At 35.7% G+C, this 12876-nt stretch overlaps 1 protein-coding gene across 9 annotated transcripts in view; it reads left to right on the forward strand.

Moving 5' to 3' along the window:
• The window catches only part of LOC127411946 (B-cell linker protein-like), a 45208-nt gene that overhangs the window by 18907 nt on the left and 13425 nt on the right, over positions 1-12876 (forward strand). For 4 of the 9 annotated variants that reach the window (XM_051647895.1, XM_051647898.1, XM_051647904.1 and 1 more), the window contains 9 exons: positions 105-170; positions 5720-5776; positions 6415-6461; positions 6647-6684; positions 6812-6941; positions 8852-8961; positions 9051-9123; positions 9496-9552; positions 10156-10181. In XM_051647895.1, the coding sequence (XP_051503855.1) occupies positions 105-170; positions 5720-5776; positions 6415-6461; positions 6647-6684; positions 6812-6941; positions 8852-8961; positions 9051-9123; positions 9496-9552; positions 10156-10181 (604 nt within the window). The remainder of the gene's footprint in view (positions 1-104; positions 171-5719; positions 5777-6414; positions 6462-6646; positions 6685-6811; positions 6942-8851; positions 8962-9050; positions 9124-9495; positions 9553-10155; positions 10182-12876) is intronic. The other 5 variants (XM_051647901.1, XM_051647902.1, XM_051647903.1 and 2 more) reach the window with 2 other exon arrangements.

Below are 12876 nucleotides of genomic sequence, written 5' to 3' on the forward strand. Positions count from 1 at the left end.
CAGGTGTGTCCGAACATTTTTTGTGGTTTGTTTGTGTTATGATTTGTCATATATGACTTCACTTTAAATCAGTTACAAACTTTATTGATTTATTGATTTTTCAGGCAGCTCCAAAAAATCGTCCAAGACATTAAGAAGAATGACGACAGCCTTTTCAACAGATTAAAAAGGTGCTATTCTATTTATTTATTTATTTATTGCAAACATATACCTATTTATGAGATAAATCTTTGCCTGATATGATATTATATCATATTTATATCATATTAAGAGGAAAAGACAAGCAGTGCTGTGTAGTAACAGATTACATCGGGATTACGTGGTCAGATTATAAAAAGATCAAGTACTTGTAATTAGATTACATTACATTTTAAAACGCTCGTAATCAGATTAGAGTTACTTTTTATGGATTACATGATTACTTATTCATTAAGCAATGACATTAAAGTGTTCATAATTAATTGATCCCCCTAATTCTTCTATTTTAATATATATATATATATATATATATAAAAGCAATTTTTAAAGATTTATTTCTGCAACGTTTCATTCTAAAACAGCGTAATGCTGATATACATTATGCAAGTCTTTAAAGGGATAGTTCACCCAAAAATTAAAATTCTCTCATCATTTACTCACCCTCATGCCATCCCAGATGTATATGACTTTCTTTCTTCTGCTGAACACAAATGAAGATTTTTAGAAGAATATTTCAGCTCTGTAGGTCCATACAATGCAAGTGAATGGTGGCCAAATCTTTGAAGCTCCAAAAATCCCATAAAGGCAGCATAAAAGTAATCCATACGACTCCAGTGGTTTAATCCATGTCTTCTGAAGTGATATGATAGGTGTGGGTGAGAAACAGGTCAATATTTATGTCCTTTTTTTCACTATAAATTCTCCTCAATATGCACAAAAAATGTGAATTGCCAAAAACAAAAGAAGAAAAATGTGAAAGTGGAGATTTGTAGTAAAAAAGGACTTAAAGCTGCACTATGTAAGAAATTGCCATTATTGATTGAGTACATAAACAACCAGTGTTCAAAACAATGTCCTTACCCCGATTCACTACGGTAAGCCTGTAAAAATGATTTGTATTTTGAGCTGTTTGCCGTGAAATCGCTGGCTCATGACGTACAACCTTTCGTCATTACGTCATGTCCGTAAACACAGGAAAGAAGAACCGGCTGTCTCGTTCCCATGTTAACAGTAGATGACAGTAATGTGCTGTTTTAGTTAGCGAGTTGCCGTTAAAAAGAAGAAAGAAACACACTTTGCTAATTCAGAGTTTGGGAGATGGAGCTTTAACTTCTATTAAGAGATTATGGGAGAAAGATTTTAATTTGGTGTTGGAGGATGGAGTGTGGGCTGGGATTTAAAAAAACATCAAGTCTGCATCTAGAGATGCAAGGGTGCGCCTTATGCAATTTAAAATTTTGCATCGATTTTATTGGACCCCATCTAGAATGTATAGGCTTGGTCTTAAAGACACACCCACCTGCTGGAGATGCCAGTCGGAAGACGGGGACACATCCCATGTTTTCTGGGGATGTGTTAGGATACAAGAGTTTTGGTTGAAAGTACAGAGGTTCGTATGCGAAGTGGTCAACACACAGTTTTCGTTTTGCGCCAGATTGTGTGTTTTGGGTGATGTAGCGGTCCTGCATGTGGGTGATAACTATGTGGAGAGTTGGGTCCTGGCGTGATGATTGGCAGGCGGTTAATTCTCAAGGGATGGAAGTCGTCTGATGCGCCCTCGTTTCGTGAGAGGTGCGTTGAGCTGGGTAGGGTGGCGGCGTTTGAGGAGATGGTGAACAGAAGGCTGGATAACATGGATATTTACATTAGGAAGTGGGGCGGTTATCTAGCCTTTTTGGAGGGTTCTCGGGGAGGGGAAGTGGAGAGGGATTAGAGTTTTTATTTTTTATTTGATTATTTTTTATTTCTATGTCTAAATATTTCCTGTTTTATTGTCTTTGTCAGTTGACTCCCGATCACTAGAGTGCTTGCTTATGTCGGGTGGGGTGGAGGGATTATTGCTCGGGGAGGGAAAAAAAAAAGTTTTGATGTCATGTTGTTTGAGGTTGTATTTTCTATTATGTCTGTGTGATTTGCTGCATAAATCAATAAAAATGTGTTATTAGAAAAAAGAAGAAAGAAACTACAATTCAGTCAGTCACACATACAGTTCAGGACAGCATTGCAAAAATCTGGATGGAATTTTATCTGTTGTCCGTTTGGCGAAGTTGTTTACCTGCTATAATGCTTGGATATGTTGACTGGTAGGGTTGCTGAAGCTTATATTGCTTGTATGAATTGAACATTACTCATGTGTTTACCAATTGTGATGTATCTACATTGTCAGGGGAAGTTACTGTGAGGGCCTGAGGCTGTACAATAAAATATAACAATAATAAAGTCTTCCATTGAACTCGTATCAGCTGTATCACGAGTTTCACCTCTTAAATTGATAAGTGTTGTACAATACAAACATTAATAGTAGATAAAACTGGTATAAAATATACTGGTAGTGACTGAGGGGACTTTATGTAAAAGCACTCTAAGTGTAGTGTCAGAAAAGCTCTATTAGTGTAAAATTCATTCATTCAAAATATGTAAATAGGAGTGTTGTTTATCTTCATCAAAGCAAGTAACATTTCAGTTTTAAATGTTTAATCGTATAACATTATATCAACATTAAAATAGCACATTATGACTCCGGCTGTGAATATCTACCAGACATGATCACACACAGATAATGTCCAGGTAAGCTCAAATCATGAGGTTCATCCGCCAGAAGAGCAGTGATGAAACACGACTGACGTAAAGTGTTCTTACGCAAATTGCTTGCAATTTTAAGTTTCAACCACAGATGTCGCTAGAGAGCACAAAGTTACGTAGTGCAGCTTTAAATATGTATGTGTTTCTCACCCACACCTACCATATCGCATCTGAAGAAATGGATTAAACCACTGGATTACTTCAATGCTACCTTTATGTGCTTTTTGGACCTTAACATTTCTGGTCACCATTCACTTGCATTGTATGGACCGACAGAGCTGAGATAATCTTATAAAAATCTTTGTTTGTGTTCAGCAGAAGAAAGAAAGCCATACACATCTGGGATGGCATGAAGGAGAGTAAATGATGAGAGAATTTTCATTTTTGGGTGAACTATCCCTTTATAGTCTTCTTTTTATTGGTAATAAAGAATGGAATATATACTGTTTATGTCAAAATGATACGAGACTATTCTTCTCAAAGTTATGTGACATCAAATAAACAAGAGTTAAATCAGAAGTAATCTGGAAGTAATCAGATTAGATTACCTATTACTATTTAAATTATGTAATTTGTAATCGGTACCAGATTACAGTTCAGAAGGAATCTACCCAGCACTGTCATATATATATATATATATATATATATACGCTATACATCAATCAATCATTTGAATCTTTCATTTTACAAGCTAAACGAAACTGGAGTAATGAATGCATTCAACAGCTAGCCTGAAAGCAGACGTGTGGAAACATCTGTTGTCTCTGTCCTCCCATATTTCTTTCACTTCCTCTGTTGGCATAGTCCAAAACCAGACCATTAGGTGTGGTGTGTATGACAAACAATAGTACGTCTACACTCCACTGGTCCACATTATCAAGTCAGTTTAGTTGTTATTAATCTAAAAGACACCTGCTCTCACTGTAAAAACAGTCATAAATGAATATGTTTATTACAGTAATATGAAAATCCAAAAAATATAATTCAATATTTTGGGCTGGTTCCTGTGTAGCTGTAAGTGATGAGGTTTATAAGTAGTGTTAAATAATTAGCTAGTGACAAGTTTTCATTAATAAGATAAGTACAGTATGTGAATGATGTGCATGTTTAAAAATTGTAACATACGTTAAGCATGACATCACACAAGACAGATGTGGGAAACATGTGAATGAAGGGCACTTGCATGAATAGTGTACAAATAGGTGTCTCAAAGTTATTGTAAGCAAAATGATCAAACAAAATGTATTTAAAGCTGCTGTAAGCGATTTCAGCCGTTCTACTTCCATGACACTGGTCCGTTGGATTAGCCACGCCCCCTCATTCCAAAGATACCCAAATGAGCTTTACTGACACCAACATCATGCAGAAACGGTTGTAAATAACAAGCGCAGCAAAACAGCGCCCTCAATTGACAACTGTTATGAACAACATGGCATAAAAACGCATTATGCCTCAATAATTCGCTGCAACTACAACACTATGAGAACGCGAAAAATGATTGACAGACAGAAAGCGTCATTGTCTGCAGTCGGCGGACACATTTTTGTTTGCTGTTTACAGAGTCTAGAGTTTCACAAAAACTGGTGGGATATCTCACAACACTTATTTCATTAATATCTTTCAGGGAGTAGGAACATTTTTTGCATACCTTTCCATGAAATAATCGCTTACAGCACCTTTAACTTTTGGTAAATATACGTTTATAAATAACTAAAAACCAACATTTGGTCCCAATCGAGACAGTCCCTACTGGGTGATTTAGGGTCATATCGCAACATAAATGATTATGAAAGCCAAAATATTAAATGTCATGAATACATTTTTACTGAGTAATCCATTATTTTGTAAAGGGGGTTCAAAATGACAATTTTCGCCTATGATTTTGGAGCAAAACTATAGGTAAATAAAATTTATCTTAAAAAGGTGGTAGCAACATTATTTCATTTTTACACAGAGATTGGTAGGTCTATTTATAAAATCAGTTGACTTCTGCACATCTTGTTGCATTATATGCCAATGGCATGAGTCCAAAAATGGGAAAAACACTTTTTTGTGTTGTTTTTCCAAAGTTGGAGTGCCTGTGACTCCAGAAGTAATACAGATATCTTAATGTCCTTTTATATATTGGTTCTGAACAAACTTTCCTTTTTCAGTCTTGATTTGTTAAGGCCTTATATGGTTACATCCCAAAGATTACCAATGGTTGAAAACCAAATGTGGGTCACATGAAATGAAGCTATTGATCCATGGCATTTAATATCATGGCTTTCATCACCTTTTATGTTTATCTTTCACCAGTAAAAAAATATTTAAATTTAAACCGGTTGATTTAACATGGAATAACCCTTAGGATAAATATTGCAACCCTGTTACCCACTCTGGGATATTCTTTAAATATTATTATTTATTTATTTATTTATTTATTTATTTATTTATTTATTTTTGGTTAATTTCTTGTTTATTGCTAGAAAATTCCAAAATCACAAATATTTTAGTTTTAAATTGTATTAAAAATTCTAAAAAAAAATAAAAATAAAAAAACAATTGCAAACCTCATAAAGAAAAAATAAATAAAAATTAAAAAGTCATGTAATAATTAATTGACTAATATATATTTATTCATATAATAATAATTTTGTTCATAATATTTATTCCTGAGGTGGATGAGCATTTTCTGAAGTTTCTAAAAGCCCTTTTAAATTAAAGTCCATTTGTTGAAAAAGAACAAGTCATTTTCAAGTGTTTCATGCACACAGACATAAAATTATAGATTTTATGCAAACGCAGATTGCACCACAGTCCAATAAGAAGGCTGATTCTGTTTACATTTTATTATAATGCTCTATGTACAGTAGCAAGTATTATAGCTCAGATCAATTCATAACTTATCTTTATGAATAACTGAAATCTTTTGTTCTTAATATTCCTTATTTCTTAGGTTTCAGTCTGAACAAACTGCTCATATCCTCAAAACTGGGAGAAATACGTTGGACCGGTAAGATAAGCTTCTCTCTGTTTCGTACTATAAATCCTACTCACAAACTCTGAAAAGGATAGTTCTACCAAAAATCAACATGCGTGGGGATAAATTATGACACATTTACATTTTGAGGTGAACTATTCCCTAGCTCCACCCCTGACTATTCCTCTATGATCTAAATATAGAATACTTACGACATCTCATTGCTGCTTATTCATGATGAGACTAACAATCTTGCATAATGTTTCCTTAAAGTCTGAAAGCTGGTGGAACGTAGCGGCTCGCTGTCTTTAAGGGTTTATGCTGTGATGTCATTGTCTTGAGTGTGAAGAAATTACACACTACATTACCCACTGTAACGTCTATATGTGCTTTGTGGTGTCTTTGGAAAGACTTCATATAGTCTGGCCTTTAACTTTAACAGCCGTTGCATTATTCTGATGCCAAATTTGTGTTATATGGTCATTCTGTGATTTTTTTAAATTTTGTTATGTGTTAGATTACATGCTATAATGTGTTGTGGTGTTTAAACGCTGCTGACAAAGCACAAAAATAATCCTGTCGACACACTGTTATCAAGCCACAATGTGCTGATTTAAATCGCACATTCGAAGTACTTCCTTTATTTGTAGTTGCATTCAATTTCGTTTCAGAATAAGGAAAAAAGGACCTCCAAAAGTACCTGCAAGGGACTATCCAGGCAAGTTCAAATCAGCCCCAAATGTGTTTGGACACTTAAAAATGTCTGAATGTCACTGCATGAGATAACAAAATATCAAAGTGACATTTATTTTAAAGAAAGATAGCAAAAGCGCCCTTTCAAGCAAAACATTTGACATAAAAGAGGTTTCGAATGACAAAGTGTCTATGTGTATCATTTTTCAGGTGAAGCTCATGATATTGAGAACAGCTCTGACTCTTTCGTAAGTGTATATTTGTAAACCGTGTATTTCAGTGTATTAAATCACTCCTCATGGCTCAATCATTGCAAAAACAGTTCATATAGAAGAGGTTGAGAGCACTGATCATGTGTGCATTTAACAATGACAGGAGAGTGACACGTATGAAGAGCTGGGTGATAATGACAACAGCTATGAACCTCCACCGAGGTCAGAAGGTCACAATCTGAAGGCCTTTACTATCAGCGCATCCATAACAAACCCCAGAGGACAATATCTGGGTAAACTCCATTCATTCTCTTCTATGTGTTAAATATCTGATGGGGAAATGTCATCGTTTACTCACCCTCATGTTGTTCCAAACCTGTATGACTCCCCCTCCCCCACCCGAACTACACGATGATTTGACAGTATTGTGCACAGTAAATAATAATTTCATAATTTATGGAAATGGAGAACTTCGAATTTGTCAGCAAATTAAAAAAGCACCTGGTAAGAGTTGGTTATATTGCCTATATGCATTGTAAAGTCTTTATATAGTAAATTAAGTATAGTTGTTAATTAATTTAATGATTTCTTTTTCAGCACGGAATGTCAAAAGTACGCCAGAGGGGGTCCTGGGTATCTCAGCGAGTATTGACGCTGACTATCACACCGTGGAGTCGCGAGTTCGAATCCAGGGTGTGCTGAGTGACTCCAGCCAGGTCTCCTAAGCAACCAAATTGGCCCGGTTGCTAGGGAGGGTAGAGTCACATGGGGTAACCTCCTCGTGGTCACGATTAGTGGTTCTCGCTCTCAATGGGGCGCATGGTGAGTTGTGCGTGAATCACAGAGAGTAGCATGAGCCTCCACATGCTGTGAGTCTCCGCGGTGTCATGCACAACGAGTCACGTGATAAGATGTGCGGATTGACGGTCTCAGAAGCGGAGACAACTGAGACTTGTCCTCCACCACCCGGATTGAGGTGGGAACTGGAAACCCCCTGCCCGGTTTCAGCTATACATTGACCAAATGCTAAAGAATTGTGTTGCATTAGCTCATTTTAAATTTAAAGTTAATTGAGCAAGCAGTTAAAATCATGTTGATTCAAGTCTGAATCCATTTGATCATTTCATAGCAATGTAATCATATCACTTTTTGATAACTGTGTTGCATATCACTTGGACTTTACACAATATAATTATGTTCTTATTAGGGCTGTCAATCAATTATATTTTTTAAATCACATTAATTACATGGTATGCCAATTAATTAATGGAATTAATCACATACATAAAGCCCCTCAAATAACAATAATTCAATATATAATGATTGTTATATTTAAATAATTTAAATAATTATATATATATATATTTTAAAGCACAAATTAAAAAAAAACTTGAAATATGTGTGTTAATTTGTTGATTTAAAAAAGTGATTTATTATTTTCAAATTAATATTTGAATTAATAAATTGATAATAAGATTTCTTTGTTTCATTTTATTTATTTTTTAGATTTTCTCCCCTTTTTCTCCCCAATTTGGAATGCCCAATTCCCAATGCGCTCTAAGTCCTTGTGGTGGCGTAGTGACTCGCCTCAATCCGGGTGGCGGAGGACGAATCTCAGTTGCCTCCGTGTCTGAGACCGTTAATCCGTGCATCTTATCACATGGCTTGTTGAGTGCGTTACCACGGAGACATAGCGCATGTGGAGGCTTCACGCTATTCTCCGCAGCATCCACGCACAACTCACCACGTGCCCCACCGAGAGCAAGAACCACATTATAGCGACCACGAGGAGGTTACCCCATGTGACTCTACCCTCCCTAGCAACCGGGCCAATTTGGTTGCTTAGGAGACCTGGCTGGAGTCACTCAGCACGCCCTGGATTCAAACTCGCGACTCCAGGGGTGATAGTCAGCGTCAATACTCGCTGAGCTACCCAGGCCCCCTCTTTGTTTCATTTTTAAGTGTTACTCCTAGTCCTCCATACTTGACAGTCCCTGGTCACTGTATGCTTTCACTATGTAGAAATGAGCAGCATGAACATTCTGCTAAACATCTCCTTTTGTGTTCCACTGAAGAAAAAAAGTCATACATGAGAGTGATATTTTATTTCTTCAATGTGAGCTGTTTAGTTGTAAGGAAGGAAAGTTCTGCTCTTCAATTGTGGGCTGTTATGGACTACCAGTCTCTTTTCTCTGTATACCAGACAGCTGTCGTGGTCGACCGTTAAAACCACACAAGCCCCTTCATCCGCAACAGAGGAACAAACCCCCACAACCGACCAAGAGCAGTACGGCCAAAGAGGAGCATGAAGTAGTAATGACTTTCACTGTAAACACTGAGTAAATGAGGTTTGATTTGCTGCAGAATAAACTAATTATACAACAAAAATTTCCTCTGTTCAGGATGATTATATTGAGCTGGAGGATGAACTGGATGATGATAATTATATTGATCCCACTAAAAAAACACCAACAAGTAAGATGTTGTATGGATGCTATTTTACAAGACTTTTATTTTGTACGGCACTAAATACTAATATGATTGTAATCAGTTTAAATCAAACAGAACTGTCAATTTAATATTATAATATTAATAATTAATCAAAAATTATTAATACAATTTATATTATTGTTAAAATATAAATGTTATTAAATAATGTAATTAATTATGATGTAGTTATTAATTAATAATTAATTACTAGTTTAATAATACATATATAAATATGTATTATTACAATATTAATAAGATAAACAATTAATCAAAAAATGTTAATAAAAATAAAATAATAATCAATCAAACTATTATTAATGTGATTGAGCCCTGATGATGCATACTGTCTGTTTTCAGAGCCTCCTGTTAATCCAGGTATCAAACCTTGTGTTCCCGCTCGTGCAAACAGCCCAGGTGAACTTTCACTCTTATTCAGTACTACTGCATACAGAAACACTTTACATTAAATAAACTATCAATCAGAAATTTGGACACACATTCTTTATTATAACTATTTTCCACATTTTTGAATAATAGTAAAGTCATCAAAAACCATACAATACAGTGTACTAATGGAAATATGGGAATTATGTAGCGACCAATAAATGTTAAACAAAAACAATGTTCCTATGTATTCTGGAAATTTTTTGACTGCTTTTTTTCATTATCTGCTCATATATATATATATATATATATATATATATATATATATATATATATATATATATATATATACACACACACACACATTTTAAATAATAAAAAATAAAAAACTAACACTAGGAAAAATAATAATGGTAATACCATGGGTTTCAGACCAGGTACCATGGCATTACTCTGTTTTTGTACTATCATATTTTTAAAACTACATTGAAATACTATTTAAATTCAATGGCATGTGAACATAGTAATCATTCAGTGAAATGGTATGTATCAAACTATTTTAAGCATTTTACATTTTAAGCCTATTTTGAAGCCCATAAAAGGTCATTCCATATTCATTTATCTTTTTTTCAGATTTCTGCAAGGTTCCTAACATGGAGGTGAGTTTAAATAAAAAGATATTTGACTGGGATGGTGTCAACATTTAAAGTGATTAGCACTAATGACACTAATTCTTTAAAAGTGAATTGCATGAAACATGTCATGAACATGTCCAGGTAATATTTCACTCCAAAACCAAAAAATTATTAAAGGGATAGTTCACCCAAAGATGATAATTTCCTCATCATTTATTCTCCCTCATGCCATCCCAGATGTCTATGACCTTCTTTCTTCTGCAGAACACAAACAAAGATTTTTAGATGAATATCTCAGCTCTGTAGGTCCATACAATGCAAGTCAATGATGATCAGAGCTTTGAAGCTCCAAAAAGCACATAAAAGCAGCACAAAAGTTACCCATAAGACTCCAGTGGTTTAATCCATGTCTTCAGAAATAATATGATAGGTATGGGTGAGAAACAGATCAATATTTAAGTCATTCTGTACAACTCCCAATTCCGAAAAAGTTGGGACAGTATGAAAAATGCTAATAAAAACAAAAAGGAGTGATTTGTAAATTCTATTCACTCTTTGCTATATTGAAAGCACTACAACTACACATTATATGATGTTTTACCTTGTGAATTTCATTGTTTTTTTTTTGTTTTTTAATGTATGGTCATTTCAAATCAGATGATTGCAACACACTCCAAAACAGTTGAGACGGGCAATTTAAGATTAATAACAATTTGACGAGTTAAAATAAGGTGATGTGAAACAGGTGAGGCAATCGTGTCATAGTATATAAGGAGCCTCCAAAAACAGCCTAATCCTTCAAGAGCATGGATCATTCGAGACTTGTCAATTTGCCAACAGATGCTTCAGCAAATAATCCAGCACTTTGAGAACAATGTTCCCCAAAGACAAATTGGAAGGATTTTGGGCATTTCACCCTCTACAGGGCACAATATAGTTAAAAGTTTCAAGGAATCTGGTCAATTCTCGGTGCGTAAAGTGCAAGACGAAAACCACTTCTGAATGCCCGTGATCTCTGATCCCTCAGACGTCACTATCTTAAAAAACATCATTCATCTGTAATGGATATCATGATATATGAACATGGGCTTGGGGTTACTTTAGTAAACCTTTGTTAGTCAACACCACTCGCCGCTGCATCCACAGATGCAAGTTAAGACTTTACTATGTAAAGGAGAAGCCATACATCATCACTGTCCAGAAGCGCTGCCGACTTCTCTGGGCTCGGTCTCATCTTAGATGGAAAGTAGAACAGTGGAACTGTGTTTTTTGGTCCGATGAATCCACATTTCAAATAATTTTTGAAAAACAAAGCCATTGTGTTATCTGGGCCAAAGAGGAAAAGGACCATCCAAGCTGTTATCAGCATCAGGTCCAAAAGCCAGTGTCTGTATGGGCCAGGGGTGTGTCAGTGCCCATGGCATGGGTAACTCGCACATCTGTGAGGGCACCATTAATGCAGACAGATATGTAAATATTTTGGAGCAGCATATACTGCCATCCAGCACCGTCTTTTCCAGGGACATTCCAGAAATTTCAGCAGGACAACTTCAAACCACATACTGGCCGAATAAGCAGAGAATGTGGGTGCTAGATTGGCCTGCCTGCAACCCTGACCATCTCCAATTGAGAATATGTGGTGCATTTTTAAGCACACCATCCGGCAATGAAGACCCCGTACATTTGTGCAGCTGAAGACCTGCATAATGGATGAATGGGGGAAAATTCCACTTTCTAAACTTAACAAAATTGTGTCTTCAGTGCCTAAATGCTTAATACTGTTATTAGAAGAAATGGTGATGTTTCACAGTGGTAAACACTCGACTGTCCCAACCACAGAGTGGTGGTGGTGTAGTGGACTAAAGCACTGAACTGGTAAGCAAAAGGTTGTTAGTTCAATCCCCACAACCACCACCACTGTGTCCTTGAGCAAGGCACTTAACTCCAGGTTGCTCCAGGGAGACTGTCCCTGTAATAAGGGCACTGTAAGTTGCTTTGGATAAAAGCGTCTGCCAAACGCATAAATGTAAATGTTTTTTGGAGCATACTGCAATCATCTGATTTGAAATTACTGTACATTTTCTAAAAAAAAACAATGAAATTCACAAGGTAAAACATCATATAATGTTTAGTTGTGGTGCTTTCAATATAGCAAAGGGTGAATATAATTTACAAATCACTCCTTTTTGTTTTATTACCATTTTTCATGCTGTCCCAACTTTTTCAGAATTGGGGTTGTACTATAAATCTCCACTTTCACTTTCTTCTTCTTTTGTTTTTGTTGATTTGCATTCTTCGTGCATATCGCCACCTACTGGGCAGGGAGGAGAATTTATAGTTAAAAAGCACTTAAATATTGATCTGTTTCTCACCCACGCCTATCATATCACTTCAGAAGACATGGATTAAACCACTGGAGACATATGGATTACTTTTATGCTGCTTTTATGTGCTTTTTGGAGCTTCAAAGTTCTATCCACCATTCACTTGTATTGTGTGGACCTACAGAGCTGAAATATTCTTCTAAAAATCTTCATTTGTGTTCAGTAGAACAAAGAAAGTCACACGTATCTGGGGTGGCATGAGGGTGAGTAAATGATGAGAGAATTTTCATTTTTGGGTGAACTGTCCCTTTAAGTCTATTAAGTCTATATAGGACTGTTACGATTTATTTTCGGCAATTAAACACATTACTTTTCATTATCGTTTTTTTGTTTTG

This window comes from Myxocyprinus asiaticus, chromosome 21 (genome assembly GCF_019703515.2).
Source record: "Myxocyprinus asiaticus isolate MX2 ecotype Aquarium Trade chromosome 21, UBuf_Myxa_2, whole genome shotgun sequence".
Lineage (NCBI taxonomy): Eukaryota > Metazoa > Chordata > Actinopteri > Cypriniformes > Catostomidae > Myxocyprinus > Myxocyprinus asiaticus.